At 40.3% G+C, this 27,160-nt stretch overlaps 2 protein-coding genes and 1 pseudogene across 2 annotated transcripts; 1 reads left to right on the top strand and 2 right to left on the bottom strand.

Annotated features, from left to right (window-relative positions):
• Positions 1-29: 29 nt before the first annotated feature.
• Positions 30-10,631, bottom strand: LOC103052081 (neuritin-like). Its single transcript, XM_007440530.3, has 3 exons — positions 10,296-10,631; positions 9,194-9,353; positions 30-3,435 (listed from the first exon to the last, which is right to left on the bottom strand). Exons 1-3 carry the CDS (start codon positions 10,336-10,338, stop codon positions 3,210-3,212), a joined length of 429 nt encoding a protein of 142 aa, XP_007440592.1. The 5' UTR covers positions 10,339-10,631; the 3' UTR covers positions 30-3,209.
• A 7,625-nt stretch (positions 10,632-18,256) lies between these two features.
• TP53TG5 (TP53 target 5) lies at positions 18,257-25,817 on the bottom strand. Its single transcript, XM_088154031.1, is given in 4 exon segments — positions 18,257-18,680; positions 19,450-19,613; positions 20,752-20,820; positions 25,797-25,817. Coding segments are annotated over 4 exon segments (678 nt in total).
• On the top strand, positions 19,792-20,256 carry LOC112541940 (large ribosomal subunit protein eL20 pseudogene; annotated as a pseudogene).
• Positions 25,818-27,160: the final 1,343 nt, after the last annotated feature.

The raw sequence follows: 27,160 nt of genomic DNA, 5'->3' as shown, positions 1-27,160 counted from the left end.
CATATGCACTTAATGGATGCATTTTCCTTTGGGAGTATCATAATAGCATACCTATGGCAGCAAAGGACATCTGAAGCCGTCTCAATGAATCTCTGTAGTCTAACATTGACTAAAGACTAGGATCTAATTAGGCAGACAGAGGCAATCTACGGACCCAGAGTTTTTCCACCCCCATTACTTGAGATATATTTACCAGATGTTATCAGGGATTTGCTGTCCTTTCTTGACATGACACTGATGATACGCTTTGAAGAAAAGCTAGGGTGCACATTCATTTATTTATGACCAAAGGCTGTGTTTGGAATTTAGAGCTATGTTTGAATCAGGCAAAGTGAAGAAGTGGTTAAAAAGAAATGGGTGTGTTTGGAACGTATTTGACCCCACCCACTTTTCCATAAATTGGCAGAACACACAAGTAAAATATGCTGCTTATGGTTGGAGACTGGAATGCCAAAATTGGAAATAGTAAGAAAGAAACTGAGTTGGACCATATGGTCTAAGAAACCTAGGAAATTAAGCAAGATAATGATGTAACAGTTTCTGCTAATCAAATTATTTCTTCATTGCTAACACAGTCTTCAGACAACCAAAACAATGCCTAGGTACATGGACATTACCTGATGGAATAAGCAAAAATCAAATTGACTATATTATTGATGCAAGGAGGTGGAAGACTCAGTTATATCAACAAAGATGGGGCAGAGACTGAAAAAGATCAGAAACAACTCATGCATAAGTTCTAAGTCAAGCTAAAGTGGAAGAATAGTCAATTTCCATGTGACCTCGAGCGTGTATCTACCATTTTCAAGAAGAACATCAAGAATTTCTTTGAAGTCCTGGACCTTATTGACAGAGAACCAAAGGAACAATGGCATGAAATCAAAAAAGTTAAAGATTGATGTGAAAAAAGGCTATCAAAGACCAAGAAACAGAAGAAAGCAAACTGGATATCAAAATAGAAGGTGGAAATTGCCAAGAAGGGAAGCCAAAGCTAAGAAACAAAAATCTCAGGTACTTAACAAAGAATTTTGAAGAGCTGCTAGTGACAAGAAACAGTATTGCAGTGACATCTCTAAAGACATTGAAGATGAAAACAGATGTGGAAAAACAAGGAAAGTCTTCCAAAAGATCTCTGAACTCAGAAGGAAGTTCCAACCTTAAATTGGTATGCTAAAGGACACTGATGGACACACATTAATGATTCAAAGAAGATCAAAAAAAGATGGAAGGAGTATACTGAAATTCTGTACAGTAGGGATGTTAATATCCAAGATAGCTTAGAAGATATCACCTATTTACAAGAATGTCTAATACTAGAAGATGAAGTTAGATCAGCATTCCAGTCACTACCAAGTCAGAAGGCTACAAGAATTGATGAAATAGCTACAGAAATATAGCAACAGAAGAAGGATCAGTAAAGGTTCTAGCCAATCATGCCATCAAATCTGGAGAACAACACAGTGGCCAACAGATTGGAAGAAATCAGTCTACAAAGCAATACCAAAGAAAGTTCACACTACTGTATAATATTCTTAATTTCCAGACTACCAAAATAATGCTTAGGATGATCCAATGCAGATTACAGCACTACATGGAAAGGGAGATGCCAGATGTTCAAGCTGGTTTTAGAAAAGACCAAGGCACAAGAGACATTATTGGTTATGCACACTAGCTAAACAAGAAAGCCAAAAAATACCAAAAAGTCAATATATGTATTATTGACTATAGAAAGTCCTTTTGATTGTCTCAACCATGTAAAGCTGTGGAATGTCCTTGAGAAAATGGGAATCCCAGAACTTCTCATTGACTTTATGAGAAACCTACGTACAGGACAGAAGCTGCAGCCTGGACAGAACATAGTGAAATGGTTTCTAGCATCTCAGGTGAAAGTATTTAACCCAACAAGTCTGGGAGACCTCTACCTGAGACGTTAGCCATTATAGTCAAAATTAAAAATATTAATATCTAAAGAGAAAAATATTCTGACAATATAAGGTTGCTTTGTATGTTCAGTGCAAATTAGGCAGGTAGAATTGGATAGTGGGAGAGATTTTAAGAATGTGGGGAAATAGCTGCAGCACATAGGATATCCTACTTCATTTGCAGAGTAGAGTTATACATGAATTCATGTGGATTTTAGAGCAGGGAAAGGAGTGCAGGAAACTTCAAAAGTTGAATTACAATTCCCATAGCCTCAACCAAAATAGGCAATTATAAGGAATACTTGGAGAAGCAGTGAACAGTTACATTTCTCCACCCCTATCTTTCATGGCCATACTTCACTCAAGTGATCCCCAGAACACCAACCATCTTGCAATACAGAAGTTTTCCTTAGAAAATTGCAAGGGTGCTTACTTCTCACTGAATGTTTCTTTCGATTTCAGAAACATTTACAAGACTTTATTTTCACAACATTCATGGGAAAACGAGGGAAGAGGAAAAACTGGTTGTCAAGAATGGGGGAAAGAGGGTATCACAGCTTTATTCCTTGTAAATATATATAAATAAGGGTTCAGATGTTCTCCCTTAAGCTACCTCAGGGATTCTATTAACCATATTTAGTTCTGAGTTCTGAAGTCATAAGCCAACATGATACATTCCTTCAAATACTGCTATAACATGTCAGTCATCAGTCTGTTACCAGCACTTTGATCTTCCTTTGGACATTTTGGGGAGCTCATTTCAGGGACATAATGAAACCAGCATTTGTTTTGCTGAGAGAATCCAGTTCTTCTAAAGCCTCATGCTACCCTCTTGAGTTCCCCAGTATTTTCTGTCCTAAAAGTGTAATCTAGAAATTACTATGTTTACACTATATACAAAAAGAAAGCTGCTAGAAAGTTCTTTAGATGTAGAAGTCAATACAACAATTGTAAGTGGAAGGCTTATCAGAGCACACCCTAATTAGCAGGCCAAGAGACAAAATCTAGTGACACCATTCCACTTCTGCCACAATTTCCTACGGAAGCCACTTTAGTAATTTAATTCTGAGATCCTTAAGGCATGCATAACTTCAGATAATCAAAATTCAGTTGGAGCACTTGCCAAATTAATAATTGGTTTCACTAGAAAAAGTAAATGTTAGGAAATTCTGTTACCCACAATCAAGTACTCACTAAAGAAGCAAACAAAAGCCACAAACAATATTTACCAAATATTAAGAGAAAGAAATATATGTCCATTTGTACGAAACTGCAGAGCTGATGCCTTCATAAATTGAGCCAAATGAGCATCAGAGTGATGCCTAACAAAAAAAGGGTTGGGATCTGTGTTGAACATAAATTCTGGTAGTTACTGGAGATGCAGAGGTCAAAAAGATTGCCTTCAAATTTGATTTTTCTAGATTCCTTTTTCAACTTTTCCCAGACAGTCACCATCTCCTTCTGGCACACCCAAAGTGTAGCCATCGCACAACTGTGAAATTCATTCCAATATCTGCAAAAAAAAAAAAAAAGAGTAAACAATAAGTTCTTTGCCACAAAATAAAAGATAGAATGGGCCATCTATGAAGAACATATATTGTCTATCCATCTGTCCACCATCCATTCTAATATTTAGTTATTTGGTCCATGCAATTATGACCTACTTTAATTTTTGTTCTTTTTTTATGACCTGCTTTACTTCAATCCATTGTAGAAAGACAATTGTACTATCCTCACATGATGGCTATAATTAATATATAGTTCTGCTGCACAGAATCTTTTCCAGTACGTGTATACAGCAGGATCTCTGAAATAATCCTAATGCAGTGTTTAACACTATACAGCTGAAAAGTGAAACATTAGCGCATGCCATACAACAGGGTCCCTCAGCCTTGGCAACTTTAAGATGGGTGGACTTCAACTGTCAGAATTCCCCAGCCAGCCTTGACTGGCCCAAGGTCACCCAGCTGGCTACATGCCTATGGCAGGACTAGAACTCCTGGTCTCCCAGCTTCTAGCCTGATGCCTTAACCAATACACCAAACTGGCTTTGTGGTGTCATTCTTACAATTTCATATATTGTAGTGTGCTAAAACAGCCTTCCTAAACTTCCAGAAGTATTAAGTTGAAACTTCCACACTGAAAGCAAGAAACAGCGTTACTGCCATTTTAAACCACCAATATAGCTATTTAAAGACTTTGAGAGACTTGGGAGAAGAATGTTCATTTAAACATCACCACACTTTCTTACTGTAACCTACATCAGTGTAATATTTTTCTCCATTTATTTTTATTTTGTCCATTGAAATCCATAGCCTAATAATAAACCATTATAAGGTTGTCAGGTAGCTTTTGCCAAGTTGCATGAAAAATATTGAACTATTTGATTTCAAATATTAAATTATCCTTTGGAGGGAGCCTCCACCATGTGTGGTGCCCAGGGCAATTGCCTTCCCCTTAAAAAGTCCCTGAAACAACACTAAAGAGCCTCTAGTTGACTGCCAACTGTCAAGAACTCATTAAATAGAAGAAATGTAGTAGAAGAAATCTTTTGAGACAATAATGAGATTGGTGCCAAACAAGGTAAACTCTGTTTTGATTTTGTACAGGCCGTTTCCTCTGAATCCTGCAGCAATATAGTAGGGATGGGTAGAGTAAGGGGAAACAATCCAGTCTGAAAGCACTTAGATGTTACCTGGCTCCATATTAAAAAGAAAAAGGAAGGAGGAATAAGGTGTAAGAGCCGAAGTGGCAATTGTCAGAGGGCGCCAAGTGAGGATTCTCTCTTTGCCCCCTTCCCCTTTCAACTGGATAATTCCAATTTTCCAATGCCTGTTTTTGAAGCCTTCATATGTTTGGGAATCAAATTATGTCATATGCCTTGTCAATCCTAGACTTTGGGGAACATTGCAGAATTCAACCCCCAAAAGGAGGGGGAAACCCAATTCCATTATACAGTGGAACCTTGAGTTACGAATTTAATCCGTTCCGTGACTCTGGTTGCAACTCGAATTGGTTGCAACACGAGGCAAATTTTCCCATAAGGTTCAATGTAATTACCATTAATCCGTTCTGGTGTCCAGGGACCACGCGTCAGCGGCGGAAAAACAGCCCCGGACCACATGTCAGGGATGGAAACATCAAAATCAATTCCAATCATATCTATTATTGATTAGCCTTTTCTTCTTGTAGATGGAAAAATACAGAAGCTTCCTTAGAAAAGGTGCTATTTTTAGTTGTACAACTGTACTGTAGAAAGAAGATTAAGAAATTCCCTGGATTTTTGTCCTTGTTGGCTTATGGAGGCCAAGTCTTGCATCACAGTAATAGAGACTTTGCTTATTCTGTGCTAAAACCCCTCAGGAACTCTGATTGCTCCTGATCCAGAGGTACTAGCAAGACCTAAGAGGTTCATACAAGCGAGTGCTTCTTCATAAAGAGAAAAAAAAAGTTAGAAAAATAAGAATATGATATGTGAGCAGGAAAATGTCAAATGCTCCAACCCAGCAAACATGATGTTCTCTAGAAATCTATGTGACCAATGTAACATGGGTATGGAAGGACAAAATTTTCAGTAAAGTGTCCATGTATTATTTAATTATTTGCTTATTTCTTTGCTTTAAACCCCATCTTCCAATTCTGGCAAATACTCAAGGTAGCTAACATAATTTATGAAAAGCAAAGTATAAAAAGGTTTGAAACCAATTAAACTTAATCATATCATCAATACTAAAATCATTGAACAATTAAAAGCCTTGCAAAAGGTTTAACATATTTTCTGAATGCTGAGAGATTGGGAGCCCAATATAACTCCTGAGCAACACAGGAGCAGGACCTCTCTCTCAAGTACCAGAAAAAGTAACCTCTAACAATAGGGGCGTTTTCAGAAGGGCTTCTCCTGCAGGCCAGGTTCACTGAAGAAGAGGTGGCAGCCTCTTGGATAGCCACATCCTAAGTCAGTGTTGTCCAAACTTGGCCACTTTAAGATGAGTGGACTTCAACTCCCAGAATTCCCCAGCCAGCCATACTGGCTGGGGAATTCTGGGAGTTGAAGTCCACTCATCTTAAAGTGGCCAAGTTTGGACAACACTGCCCTAAGTTATTTAGGGTTTCAAAAGCCAAGACCAACATCTTAAGTTGTGCTTGGCCAGCAACTGATAGCAGTGCAGATCTTTGAAGGCAGGCAACTCTTTGCCTCTGCCTTGCATCAATAATCGCCCTAGTTATGCCTTTTACCTCAAGCAAATACTCTGCAGTGGCTCCATCCTTTTTTTTTTTTTTTTTTGGCAGGGTGTTTTAATACATTCCTCATCTTTGCTTTTTCTCAAGGTTGCACATTGTCACGTTGTTCATTGTTCATGTGTGTAAACGTGTTCCCTGAGCATTGAATCAAGAACCACTTTCATTTTTCAATGGTTCTTTAGACAAGCTGCGTTATCAGTCCATTGGTTTATTTACTATTACATTCTGTACCACTGTTCTCCATTTCTTCACATCTGAATCTGCAGACAGGTCTTACGCCAGAGCACATTTAAGTTTGAAGGTTCTTCTGGTAACTGTTTTCTCTTTTCTTTTTGAAAAGATTGGACTGAGTTTTAGAAAATCTTGCTCTGTTATGTGATGGATAGGAGAAAACAAATTGCTTCAGCATCTTTTTGCAGTCTGTCAGCCCCCAAAGGTAGAACAGACTAAGAAACCAATGCTGTATAGGTCTGGACTACTTTTATTATAAGAGCTATAGTACTATAATAGAAACTTGCAGGTCTGAATGTACCTCCCCCTCCCTCACTTTATCTTTGTGTGAACTAAGGAGGGGCTTGTCTGAAACATTGTCTCAAGTTATCTTCTTGGCCCAGGCTCAAGCCCCTCTTATCTGACAGTTGCCTGGGTAGCGGCTCTTCCTCCTATCCTTCAAGGCTATTCTCTATGTCCTCTACACAATCTGAAGTAAGTGTATCTAGCTTTCAATATCCCACTTTAGCTGGAGTGGTAGACTCATAAGCATCTTCACTGCCATTTTCTTTCATGATATACATAGCCAATTCTGTGTATATGGGCTACAAAGTGAGTTATGGATTAAAAAACATCCAGTTCAAATCTTGCCTCTTCCATGAATTCATGGTGGCCTTACATAAGCTCTCCCTGTTGCCCTCAACTCCACCCTCCATATTCAAAAATACTGGGGACAATAATACTGAATTACCTGGCAGGATTCCTGTGAGTATTTCAACAAAATAATGCATCTAACGTGCCAGTAATGCTTGAAGGCACTATGCAATCTTAACTTCTGTTCCTCTTGGTCTCAGGGTCTGTTTTTTTTTTGCATTAGGCTAACCTAGTTCACACAGCAAAGCTAGCAATGTATGATGCAACAAGAGGTTTGTTTTCCTGCCAGCTTGTTGCAAAGTCTGACACTGAGTAGGGCTGACAGGGAGTGACCAGCTCACAGTCACTCAGCTGGCTTCCATGCCTAAGAGAGGACTAGAACCTGAGTCTCTCCACTCCTAATCCAGCACCTTAACCACTACATCAGTTTGGCTCTCTTGAAAGTGTTATGCAATAATCCCTATTGCCATCATCACCATCACCATCACCATCTAGCACTAGGGCTCTACATCCAGTAATGTTCTTTACATCAGATTCCCTTCATCTGTCCTCTACCAAACCCTTATTTTTCCTTTATTAATCCCTTCATCTTGTTATATGAAAAATATCTTTGCCCTGTTCTATTTGGTCTTTTTGTCAGCTCCTAATCTAATTTATTGTGGTTTCTGCCTTTCCAATCTCCATAGCTCTTCTCACACAGGTCTGGCAGGATGATGGCTCTCCAGAACTTCTGGCTTTTTCCTTGATTGCTTTGTACATTTTCTAGTTTCTCTATTGGTTTGCTCAGTCCAGCATATTCACCCTTGGAACCTTCAGTGATGTGCATTTATCTCTACAAATCCTTTATTTCTTCCCACTCCCTTGTCTGCTTATAATCAGGTTCTCTACTTAGACATGCTCCAAGCTGAATTTCAAACACCTTGATGCTTTCGCTATTTTACTGCCTTCTTCTTGCACTTGATTAGATTAAAAATAAACAAACAGCTGCATCTGTATTCTCTTCAGTCCTCTGGCTGTGAAGCTGCCCAAGGTGGGCCAACCAAGCCTTGGCAAAGAACAGTGGGGATAACAAAACACTAGCATTATGGTTAACGCTGGTAGATAGAGAGTGCATTGCTTACAGCCAAAGGCCGTTGCAAACCCAGGAATTGCAACAAGCATCACAAAACAAAGGGTAAAGCTATATTAATAGAAGCTTTGAAGGTTGTGGGATTAAAGTGGGTGGAGAGATTATGCAAATTAACAGATGAATTGTATCCCAGCACTATAGCCCTAATTCCATACCACTCTCCACTCATAGCTGCCTTTCATCAAAGAACTGGACACTGGGAGGTCTAATCATGTTATACCCAGGACTGAAGGCCCTGATAGGCTGAAAGCCACCAAACTGAGTTGATAGCCAAGCCAGATTGCCCAGGCTCAAACTGTACTCATGGAAACACATTTCTTAAAATTCTAGTGTGGTGTCCCATTCTTTACTTGAAAGCAAAAGCATGTTTCATAAGGAGGCACCAGGACTGGCTTTGGCTTTGCTAACTACAAAACAGTATTTCTAATTGTGATTAGAATCTAGTTTTGTAACAGTTCAATACTGGAGAGCAAGCACTTCTCATCGCTGAGGAATTTGTTCTCTTGTATCAGTACTAACTTCAGCTGGTCTTTTGCTTTCAATTGGTACTTGTTTCTAGAGGAAGTCCCTAAGCTACACTTCCCATGATAAAACTTAGTGGTTCCAGGCCAGTCTCAAAAGCAAATTCCCCTCCATTATTGGGGTTCCTTTGGCTAAGCAGAAAGATGGAACAATTTCCTGTGGGTAACACAGTTTGCTGGCCAGCTGATAGACATGAGACCACCTACCGTACTATGAGAGGCAGATACCTTCACATTCTCCAAGAGTATTTGGAGAATATTCAGTGGAAACATTCACAGAGGAGAAAAGGGAAGGGGATATCAATCATTTTGATTTAGAAGCTATGTGTATCTGTTATAGAGGCACATCATGATGGGATGTCCATATAGTTCAGAGGATTGATTCATTCATTCATTCATTCATTCATTCATTCATTCATTCATTCATTCATTCATTCAACTGCCCATCTTCCCCCAATGGGGGAACTCTGGGTGACTCACAACAAACATTAAAAACATAAATATTTGCTGCTCACCCACAAACAACCTGCAATCCTTGCAGCAGACTCTGATTTTCTTTGTCTTCTGCAGCTTCTTCTTCATATCTGGCCATGTTCTCTCCTAATTTTAAGATGCAGCCAGAGAAATCTTGATAAATATTTTCACACTGAGTTTCTGCAGTCTTGAGCAGGTACCCTGTAAATGGGAAGGGGATTAATGCAACATCCTAGTAACACACACATTCTTTCAGATATCCTCATCTAAGGACCAAGAGCAATTGCCATTAAATAAGCATAAAATGTATGTGTACAATACATATGCACACACACACACACACACACACACACACATTATATAAGAGCCAGGAACCAAAATTAAGTAATACGTAGAATTCTGCTTCAAACATTGCACTAAGCTGTAATATGTCATTATTGTCTGAAAATCACAGTGTATGGTTTACTGTGTTGTACAAACCCAGCCAGTTGTGGTTTATTCAAGAAACCATGCTTTAACAAACCATAACTCTGCACATTAAGGCACTGCTTGCTTGACCAGATCAGTGTTTGGGATTTTGACCTGGAATATCTGGTTTCAAAGGGAGGGGACTCAACAATGAGTTCAGCCAGTATTATCTCTTGTAACTGTCCTCTTTTACAAGACTGTTTAAAAAGTAAAATGGAGAAAGAGGTGAAGCTGGTATTTAGAGAAAAAGCAGCAGTGAAAAACAGAACGAATCAGTATATGAACTGAAAAGTAAATTCAGAATTCATTCTGAATTCTCTGCCCATGTTTTCAGAAAACCTCACCAATTTAACTGAATTCTTAAAGTGTTCCTTGGAAATGAAGCAATGAATTTAAATAAATATATCGTTAGAAGTTGGCAGTTGCCCATCGCTGACCCTATCCTGGGCTCCTCTACCATCTTAACAATTCCAGGAAGTTAACAGATAAACATTTTCTGTAGCCTTCTAACGATGCAGAGAAAGACGAATAACATGAATTCCTGCCTACCAAACTGTCTTAACATTTCTGAATTTTTTTTAAAAAAAGTTCCCTTCATCGTTTCGCCCCAACCACGCATCCACCCGCCACTCCTGCTGGACCGACGCCTGGGACCGGGACGAGGTTAGGGCTTACCCAGCGCGATGAGCAGCAGCGCCGTGCCGGGGCGGAGTGCCATTGTCGCCGCTGTCGCTGCCTTGTTCAGGGGCTCCGGGTAAACTCGGTCCCCGCCGCCGACAGCCCGCCCATTCCTCTTCCCTGGGGAGAACCCGAGGGGCTTCTCGACCTCCCGACGAGCAGGACAAGGCGGGAAAGTGGCCCTGGCCAAGCTCCGCCGGCGCCTCCGCCCCGCGGGGAAAGTGCCGCGATCCCCCTTCCCAGCGCGCTCGCTGTTTCTTCCGGTCGGGCTCTCTGGCGCTGAGGGCACGGCAGACCTTGCCCAGGTGCCTTGCGGAGGGACACGGAGGAGGACGTTGCTAGTCGAGGGGGGGAGGCAGGGAGGAAGGGAGGGAGGGAAGACGAGGGACCGGGACCGGGCAGAACTAGCCCACCTCCAAGTAAACCGGAATGTCCATTCCGGTCTGCTACAGCCATGCGATCTTAGCCCCAAGTCATTAATGTGGAAAACTGGGGCAGGTTCTTAAAAAGGTCTGGAATCTAGAGTAGCTACATCAAGGGTTGGCCACTGCAGCCCTAGGGTTCCATTAGGCCTAGCCAATGATCAGGGATGATGGGAATTATAATCCCAAGCGTCCAAAGAATACCAGGCTGACCATTTTAGAGTTAATTCTACATCATACGCTTAGGACGTATCTCAGTTGTTAAAGGACGCTCCTTCATGGGTCTTGAGAAACACAGTTTTTCCTACTGCTGTTTCTCTGGAGGATGTCAGATTGGAGGTTGTTGTACAAATTGCCATGGCCACTGTGGGGAGGGTCTCTGGTTCCTTCACTGTGTCCTCAATCTTTTCTTTTTAGCTGGTTCTACTGAAATGTGTGGGCCATTGTGCAGTTTCTGAATTGCCTGGTGTTACCTCTGGAACTGAATGTATACCCCAATAGCCCACAAGTTAGTAGCTGCCCTAAATTAATAATAGCAATAACATTCTTGACTAGCATTCCAAGCCATCATTCTAAGTTCCCAATTCTACTTAACTAGCTCAGTAGCTTGGCAAAGAAGTCAGAGGCAGTTGCACAGATTCAGGATCAGAATCTACCCCTTCAAAACATGTGAGGTTACTTCTAAAGTATGTTTATGAGTCAGAATAGATAACATAGAAGATAAGGCTCTAGCCAAATTACAGAAACATTTCTAATTGCTAAGATTTCTTAACTCAGCCTTAACGCCTATTTATCTTGCTTTTGAAGTCCTGAGTAGCCCTACTTCAGGGTACACAGTGCAGTTAAAGCAAAGATTAAATGTGATTGTAATCTTCTGTTCCTGATCCTCAGGAAAGGTGTTGGCTTTAACTGAACTGGCTCTCCTTCAGAGCATCTTTTGCATGCATCCTGTGAGGCTATAAGATGGTTCATGACTCTGGGGAAGTTTGCTGGTCCTGGTGCCTACCTTTAATAGCAGCTCAATTTGTAGGAGGTGGTGGCAAGAGATAATGCCTAACTAACTTGCAGTCTTGGTTCTTGCAAATCAAGCTACTGTTAAAAAGGCAGGCACTCCTAGACCATCAGCTGGGAGAGCACAATATCACAGATCAGAAGTTCCCAGCATGGTGCTGTTAGAATTATTTTTTACCAGTTCGTTTCTGAGCCAGGATCAAAGAGACAACGGGCAGTTGCATGAAGTTGAGTCCTTTATTCTTCACCCAAAAGCAAAAGTAATGACAGCAAGCTGTTAGGTGGGTGGCTGCACTTGACCCCCTCATCTTGGCATAATATATACATTTCATTCAGCCCCTTCTTTAGAATATCACCCCTTACTCAGTCACCCATTTCCCACCTCAGTATCATTCTATATTAGGAACTTCCTTCCGTCCTTCCTAGGGCCCCTTGACCATTTAGCTAAACACCTTTTCCTTAGGAAAAGCTATCCTTGGAATGTACATCTTATCTTGTCTCTATGGGTACAGCTTCTTATCTATCAGGGTTAGTGAAAAAGGCCTCCAAGCTTACAAACGTGAAGAATAAAACATGATTCAGAAATCCTTAATGAAAGTCTAAATGCCTTAATACTAAATATAAGAATGTGTGTGTGTGTGTGTGTGTGTGTGTGTAAATACTAAATATGAAATATATGTGTATGTAATTATACAAAATCTTCTATCAGTGCCCTGGGGTGCAAGTATGCCTATAGACACCTTCTGCTTTACCTGACTTAATAATAAGTAGTTTAGTAATAAGTTTTGAAATAAGACTCCCAACTGCCAGATTCTAGCATCAAGTTTATTTCTAAGAGGTTTTTAGATGTATGGCTCCAGTGGAATGCTTTGGCTGGAAATATGCACACCTGTCTAGAAAAACAGCAAAGATAAACAGATAGGGAGTATTTTGTGGGGGGGGGAAGGTCAGAATTTAGACAGAACTGTAGTAAATCAGTGCTCTGTAGCTGCTTATGTCTCTTATGGCCACCATGTTGTGAATAGAAGTTATTCAACTATAATTCAAATATATATATATATACATATACATACACACACACACACACATACATACACACACACACACACACACACACACACACACACAGTATATATATGAAGGAATATATATAAGGTGGCTGGATAGTGTAGTGGTTAGAGCACCACCTTTGATATGGGAGACCAGGGTTCAAATCCCAGCTGGTACCTACCTTACCAGTAGGAGTTCTTGGGCAAAGACCCCCTAACACTTCACCTGCCTTTCCAGATCTGGAGGAGCACACTGCAGCTGTTCTGTGCTATATTAAACACTGCACAGATACTGTCACTGTGGACAAATGCGTCCGGATCTATCCCAACCAGAAACCCTGGATGACTAAGGGAGTCCAGCGTCTCCTGCATGACAGGAACAATGCCTTCAGGTCCGGTGATGGGGCAAAATACAGTGCTGCTAGAGCCAGTCTGAAGAGAGGCATCCGGCAGGCCAAGACAGATTATAAGAGGAAGATTGAGGATCATTTTCATAGCAACAACACGAGGCAGGTGTGGCAGGGGATTCAACAAATTACCAACTATAGACCAAATAATGTCATTTCTGCTGACGGGGATGCTTCATTGGTAGAGAAGCTGAATCATTATTTTGCCCGTTTTGAAGTGGAGCCACCAGAGGCAGGTAGAGTACAGCCATTGGTCCAATATAGCCCCTGCCTCACCGTGGAGGAGCACAAGGTGAGGAGTATTTTGAGGGCTGTGGACCCTAGAAAGGCTGCCGGACCTGATGGCATCTCTGGCCGGGTGCTTAAAGACTGTGCTGACCAGTTGGCTGGGGTTTTCACCAAGATCTTTAATCGGTCTTTATCCCAGTCCATTATTCCATCCTGTCTGAAGGCTTCCATCATTGTTCCGCTGCCAAAGAAGTTCCCTATTAACAACCTCAGCAACTACAGACCAGTGGCACTCACGCCTATCATCATGAAGTGCTTTGAAAAATTGGTCTGTAGGCACATCATTTCCTGCCTTCCGCATACATTTGATAAACATCAGTTTGCATATAGAACTAATAGATCCACAGAGGACGCTATAGCCATCACTCTCCACACTGCTCTGACTCATCTGGAACAGCGGGGGACCTATGTGAGGATGCTTTTTGTAGACTTTAGCTCTGCATTCAATACAATCCTTCCACATAGACTGGTGTCTAAACTTATGGATCTTGAGCTTCCATATTCAATCTGTTCTTGGATTTTGGACTTCCTGTCTGGCCACTCCCAGAGGGTTAGATTAGGCAATTATATCTCCTCAGCATTTACTCTCAACACTGGTTCACCACAGGGCTGCGTGTTGAGTCCCTTACTTTACACCCTTTATACATATGACTGTACCCCCACTCACTTCAGCAATATTATCATTAAATTTGCAGATGATACAACAGTGGTGGGGCTTATCTCCAAAGGAGATGAGTCTGCCTACCGGGATGAGGTGGACCGGTTGCTTTCGTGGTGCGGAGACAATAATTTGGCTCTTAATATCAGTAAAACCAAGGAGCTTATAGTGGACTATAGGAGGAATAGATTAGATGTCCAGCCCCTGGTTATCAATGGAGACCGAGTGGAGCGGGTGGCCAGTTTTAAGTTTCTGGGTGTTACTATAAAGGAGGACTTGACCTGGGGTGCTCATATTGCAGCCTTGGTTAAGAGGGCCCAGCAGAGATTATACTACCTGAGACTTCTCAGGAAACAACAACTGAATGAAAAACTGCTGGTGACCTTCTACCGCTGTACCATTGAGAGCATTTTGACCTACTGTACCTGTGTATGGTTTGCTAACTGCACAGTGGCAGATAGGAAAGCGCTCCAGAGGGTTACCATCACTGCCCAGAGGATCATTGGTTGCCCTCTCCCCTCTTTGGAAGAACTTTATACAGTAGTTCCCGCTGCCTTAAGAAGGCTCAAAACATTCTTAAGGATCCATCCTACCCGGGACATTCTTTTTTTTTAACTATTACCATCTGGCAGACAGTACAGGATAATAAAAACAAGAACGAATAGGCTGAAGAATAGCTTCTATCCTAGAGCTGTAACTATACTGAATTCTATCGTATAGTGCAGTATTAATGCAGCATCAGGGGTTGTGCAATATGGAATGTGAAGGTTGCATTATATGTTTTATGTGTGATATGTGTTTTATGTGTTCTATGGTTTTTATATTTTTAAAGCTGCACTGGGGTGGCATTTAATTTCGTTGGACAAGTAGTACAATGACAATAAAGATTTCTATTCTATTCTATTCAAATGTGAGAGTGACACGAACTAACAGAGTCATGCTGGCTCGGATGTCGCCCGTATTAACAAGGTCCATGTCAGATGTTGGGGAACCAGGACAATCTGATGATAAGTGGGCTACTGGAACAAGCCATGCATGGATGACACAAGAGAACTTGGAATTGATGGAATGCTACTACAACAGTAGACCTATGAAATGTATGAGGGAACTATGGATGGACAGAAGGCCTACATCCACACTAACTGAGAAAGTTACCCAGCGCTTCAACATAGTGAAGAGGAAGCAGCTCTCACAACTTGAGATAGACCAACTCCACATTACAACCTGGACTCAAGCAGACTTGGAAGAACAACTGGATGTGCAGCCAACATCTGAAGCTGGAACATCACTGCCACCCCCTCCTTTACAGAGCAAAGCAGCTGATATGAGGCATAAGATCATGGATAAACTAGCTACAGTCAACCCTCAAGACTGATTACCAAGGCTCAGTGGAGAAGTACCATCAGATAGTATGCTAGAAGATGCCAATAGAGCCCTCACGACAATCCCTACTACCACCATAACTCAAACCAATGAATTCCTTATAGACAGTATATATTCAGGAACAGCATATACTGAATGGCACAACCAAGTAGCTGGCATTGTGTACAGGAACAGTATATGGGCTAGACCCTCCCAAGTCCAGATGGGAGATTCCACAGAAGGTCGTGGAGAATAACAAGGCTAAGATCCTGTGGGACTTCCAGATCCAGATGGACAGGCAGGTACTGGCCAATCAATCAGACATTGTGGTAGCAGACAAGGACCAGAAGACAGCAGTGGTGATAGATGTATCAGTGCCAAGTGACAGCAACATCAGGAAGAAGGAGTATGAGAAGCTGGAGAAGTACCAGGGCCTGAAGGAGGAACTAGAGAGGATATGGAAAGTAAAGGCCAAAATGGTATTTTTGTAAAATAAATGATGACATGGCGTAATATGTCATGTGTTGTTCATCTGAGGTTGTATTTACCTACTTTTGAAAACTGCTAAGGACCAGATGATTTTTATTATGTCCTGATACATAAAACCATAGAACTCAAAGAGGGCGTACTTTCTTTTTCACATGACTGTATATGTATATGTATATGTATATGTATATGTATGTGTATGTGTATGTGTATATGTGTGTGTATATGTGTGTGTGTGTGTGTGTGTGTGTGTGTATGTGTGTATTTTTTTTTTTTTGGTCTTAACCATTTTGCTTTTCTTTTTTAAATGTTTTGAGTGGGATGTTTTTTAACGCTTTAAGTAATTCTGCAATTACTCCCAGAAAACTTTGGTTATTAGGCAGATAATGATCAAATAATTTCAAAGACATTATACTAACTGCTATGATTTCACATTTGCCCCCAAATAACTTTCTCACACAGTTTCTTCCTTATTCTTGGGTAGTCTTCCTCAATCTGTTGAACTCCAGCCATGTTGAGGTTACAACTCTAGGATTTTTCAGGCCAGATGGCTGTTGGTTATGCTGACCAGGAACCCTGGCACCATGATTCTAACACATCTGAAGGACACCAAGTTAGAGAAATCTGGTCTTAGGCCTGGGACAGTAGTGAGAGGTTTTCTCACTAGATTGTATTTGCTCTCCATGGCTCATAAGATCGTATTTGCTATCCATGGGCAGTCCTTCCTGGCATTTAGTAGAAGAAATATTGCTTCTGCATTCAGATCCTCTGTACATTTTAATGTTTGCCCAAGAGCCCACTGAGTTTTGGCCAGCAATAATCCCCTTTCAGATTGCCTGGGTTAATGAGATTTTAGGTAATTCCTCTCAAGTGTTTTGCCAGTAGTAACCATAGGCAACTGATGCTCCAATAGAACCATAGCAATTGGCTCACTATGTTCCTAGGCAAAGTAGAGAACTTTGTAACTTTCATGTTTCCAAATTAAATTCAACTGCTTTTCTCATACCATTCCCCTCCCTTGTCCTGAATACATGTGCATACTTCATTGCAAACTGCAGACAAGTTTTGTATTTGAAGGATGTTCAATATCCCATTTATTGAAGGAATATGAGTCAATAGGACACCCAATAGATCTGTCTCTTCAGGGCTCTTCTTACTATCTTCAGAACATCTGAAATGAGCGTCTGTCCAGTCAATCCAGTTTCTTAAAAGAAAAGATGCAGCAAGGATGCTCACATGTAAGATTTTCTAAATCATGTTTCCAAAATTCTACTACTGCTGCTATTTATAATTAATGTTAAAGTTTAGTCCCTTATGTTCCTTTTCCATTTTCCACCAACTTTGGACCTATAAAAATCACTCCAATAATCATTCCATAGATATTCATCAAAGTCTTTCATTTAAATATGGGGAAAAAATCACCTGATTTTATTTACTTTTAAAAAAAATTGTTATAGCTTAAAAAAACATAGAAAGCTACCATCCTGCAGAGTAAACCCTCAGCTTCCAATATCACATAGGTCTCAGAGATATTCCTAGGAAATAAAACTGGAGGGCGGCTATAGCCCACCCTCCAATTTTGTTTGGATGTGAACCCACTCAGTCAAAAAAAAAAAAAGGCAAAGTTGTCTGGGAGATCAATAGCAAAGGTCCTGAGGAAGAACTACAGAAGCTAAACAAGAAGAACCCTGACCAGTTTGCTTTCTGCTAAATTGCAAGTGTGTGTGTGTGTGTGAGTGTGTGTGTGTGTGAGAGAGAGAGAGAGAGAGAGAGAGAGAGAGACTGGCTTTGACACCATGGTAATTCTTTTTGGGAGAGTGCCTATAAGATACTCTCAAAGTTTCAGCTGTGACCACCAATCCCAAACGGATAGTCTATCTCTGTTTTAATTCTATGCAAAAGGTCTTGCAAGAAATGAATGTAGATTCTTAACTATAAATAGGCTTCCTCAATCTGAATATGCAAAGACATTCTCCTTTTGGGTTGCCAGTTGGTTCAACAATCCTATTCCATGTGTTTTCATTTCTAATAGACCCTGACCTATTGCTGTGGCATTTTCCCTTACCTTAAGGAATCTAACCCCTCCTGATGAATTCGATCAGGTGAGCACTTTGAAGCTCGAGCTGCTGCTTATACAATTTCTGAGCCTCTATCCTTTTCACTTCAAGAGTAAGCAGGATGGGAATAGCCACAGAGACACTGTAGTGACTGGGAAACGTTCCCAGATTGCCTTGCAGTAAAGTGCTGCAGCTACTGACAAGACTCCTAAAGAGACTCAAGCTTGGCATTTAGGCAAAACCTGGCTTCTTAGACAGGCATGAGTTTCTTTAAGAGACTCTCCACCCCAGGCAACAATAATTGAAGTTTGGTTGCTCACAGAATATGACTTCTGACATTCTGAATAATGGATGGTGATGATGTGCTCCAGAGTCTCATTACATGATCTGGTGCAGCAGGGCTTGGTCCACCTCAGAGCTGATGGTCTACAAAGCGTTCTGGGTGCTGGCATATGGAACCGTTGAGGCAGGCCTTTCAAGCAGAGTGCTTCAAAAAGTTCTGAGGACGGAGCCTCTAAGGACGTCTCAGGAAAACAATCATCTTCAACCTCTTTGTCAATAGACACCTCAGCAATATCCATAATAGGCTCAACGACCACATTTGCATTAGAACTCAGATTATCTTCAGAGGTGACACTCATCCTGTCATATGAGCAGAATGGAAGCATTATTGTGGATCTGCATTATGAGTTGCTCTGTCTTTCTACCATGGAATATGGAAAAATTGTTGGCTGGTCCTCTGGAACCACCCATTGAATTGACACTTGGCTTTAATAATAATGTAATGCCACAGACTGGTATCCTCTGGATGTGCTGGGGCTGCAGCTCTAAGCCAACTTGGCCAAAGATTTGCAGTCCCAGTACACTTGCCCTTACCAGATTGGCTGGTCTAAATTTTGACAGTGTCAGGCTGATAACACAGTATTATATTTTCACTAATGCCTTTGAAATCTGTGGCATGGCCTTTCTGACTGAACTGGGAAGATCTTTTACAGTACTGCTTTCTAGGGGGAGAGCCATATTGAGTTCTGTCTCAATTCAACAGTCACAAATTCCTGAGTTTATCATGTTAATTTCCCATTCTTCTCTGAGATCCAATGGCCACAGTGAAGTCAAATAAGTATTGATAAGTTGGCTTGTGAATAACCACTATCACAATAGGTGGAATAATATTTGGATAAGAAGCCACCAAGACATCTAGGTCTGTAGTCTAGGCCAGGAAGTCAAAAACATTCCCAGAAAAAGACAGTGGCAAATCACTTCCACATTATTGCCAAGAAACTATCTAGAGATGTACAGTACATCAAGAGTTTGGCTCAGTTCAAGGGAGTTTTTACCTTTTTGATAGTGAGTTTTAAAAAATCCCACTTTAATGATCCAATTTTGTCCCATTTGGGCAAAATGCCTACACAAAAATTTCTCAATTATTCTCACTCACCCTGAAATGGAAGTGGAGATGTTCAATGAGCTCTCAAGCGCTAGCATTTTCCGGTATTTGTGGGCTAATTCACAAAGCCACTTAACTCTACGGTTCTGGCTCTTGAGCATTTTGAGTAGAACCAATTTCTTGATTATCTATTAGAGTCCAGAGAGAAATAAGGCAAGTTTGCAATACATTCTACTGTTTTCTACTCTCAACTTTGTCTTCCTTAACAGTGGGCCACATTCCTGAGCCAGTGTTGTAGTGGTTAAGAAGCTGTTTATCTGATGGCTGTGATGAGACTATGAAGGAGTATAAGGTTGTTGTCCTACTCCCAAGTGTCCAACACCACCTCTCTGTTGTATGTTCAGCTTTGCTCCTAACCATGTTGTTGCAAAGTCGTGTTTCTAGTGATTTGTACTCAGCTAAGAAGATGAAAAAAAATCTTCTGGGGAAATTGTGTACTGTGGACAGGTTTTTGAGAGGTTTCCTCTGAAGGAGAAAAACTTTGGTATCTGGCTGCACTATGATTCTCATAGTGGAACTCACAATATGAACAAGGAATATAGGGATTTGACAACTGCTGGAGGTGCTACACATGATATGGGAGCACATCGTAGAACCCGTGCTCATTCTTTTCAGATTACAAAGGTTGAAGAGATTGCTGCTGGCAAATTCTGCAGATCTGCTGTCAAACAGTCCCATGATTCCAAAATTAAGTTCCCACTGCCACACTGAGTGGTGTGCCACCAGCATAAGCCATGCTTTACTATCAAGAGATCAAATTCATTCTTCTAGATGTAGGCTTGATTGATATGCTCCAGATATCAATAAAGTTCTTTCTGAACATTTGAAAAACAAAAAACAAAAGATCCTGGATGAGGACTGGAGAGTTTGCCCTTAGCTAGACATTCACTTGGTGGCCTTGGGCCAGTCACAGTCTTTCAGTCCAATCTACCTCACCAGATGTTAATGTGATGAAGGTGTCCTATGAGATCCTGAAGAAAATGGTTGGGCTTTTCTTTTCTTTTTTTTTTTTTTGCTTTTTTTTCTTGTAATCTGAAAGTTGCTTCCTCCCAAACCATTCTAGCTAATTTAGGATTTGTCTCATAATTTGACCAAGAGTGGACAACCTGTGGGACACAGGCTGCATGTAGTGCCTGAAAATGTTTTTTGGGGGGCCTTTGTCTCTTCCTTATATCACTGTTCCCCCCTCTGTTGTGGCCCTCAGCTACCATAAAGCTGTCTAGTCTAATTTAAATTTGAGGGAGAAAGGAAGAAATGCCATCTTACCCTTCTGAGGTGGCCCCTTACTTGTACTAAATTGCTTGTCTGAGATACTTCATTCTTCATATCAGTGATCTGAAAGAGGGAGGGAGAGAGGGAGAGAAAGAGAGAGAGAGAGAGAGAAAGAAAAAGAAAGAAAGAAAGAAAGAAAGAAAGAAAGAAAGAAAGAAAGAAAGAAAGAAAGAAAATAGTAATGGGGATAAAAGAAAAGTACACATGCTTAATAGCAATACAATATTAGAACAGCCTCATCCAATAAATTAGGCTTTCTAATTCTATAGTACCAAATGACCCTATACCAGTGCAATTTTTTAAAGCCATACTTAAGATGATGGAAACTGTAAACTGAAAAGTAAGCTTGGCCAGAGCAAAATATCAATTGAATTTATTTTATTTACATTTAAATGTAATGAAAATAATGTAGTTAAATAAAGCAAATATTATTGCTATTATGTATTTCATCATGTTTCTCTTCTACCCCACCAAAATTACAGTTTTGCTGGCAATGCTTGGAGAGTCCTTGGGTTGCTACATCCATAGTATTCAAGGCTGGGTGCAACTTGGGGCTTCAGAGGTGAAGCACACATGGCCAAGGGCAACTCTCATAAAGCACCAAGAGGCCCCAGTAGACATCAATATAATAACCTTTACAACTACCTCAGAGGACGGTGGTTACAATCTGCACCCTCAAAATAAAATCTAATAGATCTGAAACTGGACTTATTAATAGGTTAGAAAAATTGCTATAGTATGATGGGAACTATGCGTCCAAGTGAGCAAACTAGATAGAGCTTAACAGGGGTTTCTCCTTGGGTTGCTACATCCATAGTATTCAAGGCTGGGTGCAACTTGGGGCTTCAGAGGTGAAGCACACATGGCCAAGGGCAACTATCATAAAGCACCAAGAGGCCCCAGCAACTCTCATAAAGCACCAAGAGGCAACCCATTGTATTTGTAATCCAATGAATTATAAACCTGCTAGCTTAGAGTTTGATAACATAATGTCATAAAGAGCCTCTCCCAGGATGTAAAAGTGGATTCTTGCACCATGCAAGGGATTGAACTCAAGAAATCCCTAGTAATCTTTACATGCTATGAATCTAGGGCACAAATATCACTTACATTACATACATCCTTTAGGAACAAGTGTCTATTCATAGGCTGTGTTCCCATGGATTTAACACAATTAGTGAGTGAATCAAATTTCTGGGTTAACACAATACATTGGAAACTAACCCAAAGGCCTAGAGCTACAAATTAGGCTATACCTACAGTGACCATATTTTCTTGGAAAAAATAAAGGAACCTGAAAAAGGGGCAAATCTGAGAGAGGTTCATAAGGATAAAAAAAATTAATTGTTTATGTTTATAACGTTGCTTTACAAAGGAAAATTCAAGAGCAAAACCAAGAAAAAACTTTACAAAAATGCATATTCTAATAAAAATATCTAAAATCAAACAGTATATGTAAATTTATTTTTAAAAGACAATTCAATTTCCATATTTTTCACAAGAATGTGAAAGTGGTACCATTTGTATGGTAAAAGTTAAGTGACCAAAATAAAGGGCAAACGTGGTTTTTGAAAAATAAATAAATCTAAAGGATAGCTTTCTGAAATAAAGGCTTGTCTTTTATAATAAAGGATGTATGGTTACTGTATACCACACACACATACATACACACAAACTTTAAAGGGTTCAAAATATCCAAGCTTAGTATTTGGTGCAAATGTAGCCCCTAGATCTTTAATGAACTTGCCATAGAATTGCTTAAAAATACTCTGAAACTATTGTATCGAATGGCCTTCCCCAACCAGGTGCTCTTTTGAGAATGCAAACATCAGAATCCTGAACCAGCATGGCCTGGGCAGTCTCCCAGCACATTGGAGGACGCCAGGTTGGAGAAAGCTGCAGGAGGTGAGCTATAAGTAAAGATACACATGACACAACAAAGATAGGCACCTCAGCTTTGTGACCAAATGCCAGGATGATCTGCTTGGGCCTAAGCCTACTATCCCATGGTTATTTGAGTTCAATCCCAATTAATTTCCCTTGTTGGTTTCAACTTATCTCTTGATTCAAATATTTTGCTGTTCACTCCAACCCAAGATTCTCAAGGTGTCTGTATCTTTAAAAATACAATAGGTTGGACCCAGACTTAAGGTCCTTCCACCCAGTCATTGCTTTGTCCCTTTTATCCTCAGCAACAGTTCCATGCTGCCGCACGATCATCCCAATGGCTGTGCCCATGGAGCTGGCCAGCACTCCTTCCAGCTGGCCAATAAGAAGGATCCACCCCCATAAAAAAAGCAGCTAACTGGCACCCTGAACCCAATTCTGCCTAACCACATCTGCTTTTTTCAGCTAAGAAAAACATACCTAACTGTCCACCGTGCAAGAAGCAGTGCCATCCCTTGAAGTGACAGGAAAAGATAGGAGGCAGAGAAATGTATCCAGGGCACTTGTGTTGGGCACAAGTGCCTTTGATACAAGAGAGAATGGGGAAGTCACAGGAGCCAGGAGGTGGGATGAGGTGACAGTTCTAGTGGGAAATGGACTGCCCCATAGCTTCAAGAAAAATGCTGCAAATCAGCCTTTCCAGTGTTTCCTCTACAGCAGAAGCTGCTAATCCCACACAAACACACTCCCCATGGAGACAAGAGGGGACAGTACAGACCTTTGATCAGTGCAACCCTTGCACGTAGAAGAGACTATAGACAGGATTAGAAAACATTTCTTGGAAAAATTAAGGCACTGAATTCAAAATATTTTTGTTAAGCATCTGGAACAGACTTAAAAAAATATCGGGGTAGAAAGGTAGACATGATTAGCTTCAACTCCCTCTAATTTCAGTGAGTCTGTGATAAACACAACTAAATGAGTACCCAACCTGATTAAAATAAGAAGATATGACAAAATAGCAGAAACTTGGGAAATACAATTAGTAAAAATGTCTTAAAAACCAATGGCAATGACTGCTTCTTTGAGCATCCCATGGTTTCTCCTAGCATCTGAAAACCATCAAAATAGACATCACATGAGTTGCCTTGGAAGGAGAGTTCCATCAATAAGTTGCTACTACCTTTGGCAGCCATCTGTTTCACTTCAGAAGATGGTGGTGCCATCTATAACCGGACTGCCAACAGAAGTTTTGAAAGTTAGACAGGCTTATATTGGAGCAGGTAGATTTATACAAGGAGTGAAATCTATACTCATTATGGGATACCAACCACTCATTCCTATGATTGGCAGGGTGTATATCAGTAATGCTGTTTTTCCTGGACCATTGAAGTACCCAGTCAAATCTTAGCCATCTAGAAGCATATATCTCTTCTAACAACTGCCTAGACCTGGCCTGGGAGACCTACAAATTGTGGATATCATATAATCACTGACCTACTTTTATGAACACTTAATTTCATTCATCCTTGAGAGATGGGATGGCAGAGACAGAATGGCATGTAATCTTGTCATATGGAATATACTATCCACCATCTACTCTGGCTATCCCCTCTATCGCCTGAAGTCTCCAAATGATTACTACTGTTGGCTGATAGTCCATCTTAGATAATCCACCTCCATGTATGAGAAACATAATTTTGAGGGTTTTGAATACACAGTATTGCTGCAATATCATCTGTTAGATTTATAGCTAATTACTGACCTGTAACACTATGATCAATATATAACACTGATTACAATGGAAAGAGGCCTTTATCCGTTTTGCTTCTATAGAAGATAATTCAATGTTTCTGCCTTAAAATGAAATTTCTAGTAATTGTAGTTTGCAGACTATGATTCATTAGCTCCCTTCCCCAAGAACAAATTTCTTTCCTTCCTTTTATTAGTTATTTAATAACTTAGGATATAATCCTATATACCAGGATGGGCAACATTGGGTCTTCCAAATATTGCTAACTCAAACTCTAATCAACCCCAGGCAATACAGCCAATGGTGGGGATCATAGGATATATGGTTTAGCAACATCTGGAGGGTCACATCTTCCTCTTCACATTTACCAGAGCATTAAGGCTTGCTGAAATTAATTGGTCTTACTTCTGAAAAGAAAATTTAACCCATCAGAATTAATGCACAAATCCAATAATCCAATAAGATATCATTTCAAATAGAACACAATATTGCAAAAGTTACAAATAATTCCGTAATTGAAGATTGTAAGAGTCTCACTATTAAAATGATAATCAACTTTCAAATAAAACTTAGGTCCATAAAATTCAAAATGCCTCAAGAAGGAATACATTAAGACATTCTTTCTTCTTCTCAACAGCCTTCATCTTCTTTCAGGTGGTTCAACAACAGCTTCACAAGAGAGTCTGTAGCTCATAAGCAAGATAAATGAGAGAAAAGGTGACTGCTCCCTCTGGCTCTGAGAAGCTACTGGCCCTCTTGGGTTTGGGGAGCCATGAGTGATGTTCAAGCTACACAGATGCTGTGACATCATTTCTTTGTGACATCAGAAACCATGGCAGACAAATTTCAGTGTTGGAGCTTGAGAGGGGAAAAGTGTGAGAGGAGCAGGATTATGGGAAAAAATTGGAAATATTACTGGAGTCTTTTCTGAGAGGTAGAGGCAGATTCCAATAAGAAAGCCCTAAGGCTGGCTTTAGCCTAAGGCTGAGTAGGCAGTGGTCTAGAGCACCAAAGCTTAGGTGGAGCCAACACCACTCCTCCTTCCAAATCTTTCTAAAAATGCAAATCTTTGCACTGACACGAGGTGGCACCATCAATCAATGTAGCCTAGGAGCAGTATATACCCTTCAGCCAAGTCTGGAGAGCACCAGCAGCCTGCAGTGGAAGAAGTAGCCCTAACTGCTTCATATTACATTAGACATTGAAAATGGGTTTTAAAGTGTGATCAGTTTTGGCATTTGGGGTATTGAAAAATTATTTGAAAAATGGATTTGTCATACAATCAAGAGTTCAAAATATATCAAAATGCATTGCACAAGATGTACAATAATGGATAGCAATTCCATAGCCCTCAACTGTTTACATGTACACAGTTATACCTACATGCTAGAGTCAATACCAAGCTGTAGCCAGTAGCCATGTATCCAGTCAAAGAAATAAGAGACCCAGAGACCCTAAGGAAAGAAGCTGAGTCCTGCAGAATGGAGATGAAAAACTTTGTCTTATTTTATCTGTTTTTATTTAAGAACATTTTATGCCTCCTATTCCCAGGATTCTAGACAGTTTATAATAACACAATAAAGCATCTATAAAATATTCATAAAACCAAATATTAAAACCAATAAATACTATTAATCCAAACTATTGCTATTATCTAGCAGATCTGAATACCCTTCTAAGAAGACTGTTTTTACCATCCAAACTCTTGTTGAAGTCTTTGTCACCTTGGTCAAAAACTGCCTCCATTCCAGACTAAAAAAAATGTAGGGCTAGAGCAAATGTGAATAAAGTTACAGGAATGAATCATAGTTTGTTTGGGGTGGGGAGGATGTTTGGTATGCAAAAACATAAGACTTCTACTGGACCACCTATTCCATTATTCAGTGTTACACATTGGTCAAAAGGAAAACACACAAGCACAAACAACAGGATGGATTGCACTCTTTTCCAGTTGCTCTCCAGCAACTTGCATTTGGTTTCTTGTGACTCAGAAGGTACCAGATAGTCATCAAGACATGGTTGAGTTCTGTTTGTATTTCTCCTTGAAATTCTCTATTTAATCTTTCTGCAGTAGCTTTCTGCAGTAGCTCCTGCTTTGTTTAGAGGAGACAAAGACAATTAAATAGGGAGATAGATGGAACAGAACATCAGATTATACTTTTTTCAGATTATATTTTACTTTCATGATTAGAGCAGAATGATCTTATGGATTATTCATGCCCTAGGCATGTAGAGTGTTTATTTTCAAAAAAGTTTCCTACAGATTTTGGAGCAAAATCTCACATGTGTCATTGAGTCCTGACATCCTATCTTTCATTTTAGACATAGCACCTTATTTAGAAGGACAGTGTGGAAAGAAGTTGTTCTCACAGGTTAAGAATGGAGAGATAGAAAGGAATCAGATTATCACGCAAGCCAGACTTTGTTAAACTGATTGCAGGACTAAAAAATATTAAGTACAGTAGACTACAGAATACTAGGTGCTTTGTTCTTTTATCAGCAGGGGGCAATGTTGCTCAGATTAAAATCACCATGGAAACTATAAAGCAGGATACATAAGCAAGGAAGATCACGTCCTTGTTTTTAATAGAACTGTCAAGTAATAAAAATGATTAGTCCATCTACTGTCTGGCTTTTAACATCTTGACTCATTAACCTGTTAAAATAAACACTGAAGAGTCTCACAAATAGGTGGTACAGTACTTGAAAGACATTTATACTACATTTCTACAATAGGAAAGCCCCACTGAGTTTCAAGAAACT

The sequence above is a fragment of the Python bivittatus genome, unplaced genomic scaffold (assembly GCF_059951505.1).
Source record: "Python bivittatus isolate LINGU-HERP-01145 unplaced genomic scaffold, Pbiv_v1 ctg000700_np1212, whole genome shotgun sequence".
Classification (NCBI taxonomy): Eukaryota; Metazoa; Chordata; class Lepidosauria; order Squamata; family Pythonidae; genus Python; species Python bivittatus.
The sequence above is the reverse complement of the archived record's forward strand: the minus strand, read 5'-3'. Positions and strand labels throughout refer to the sequence as shown.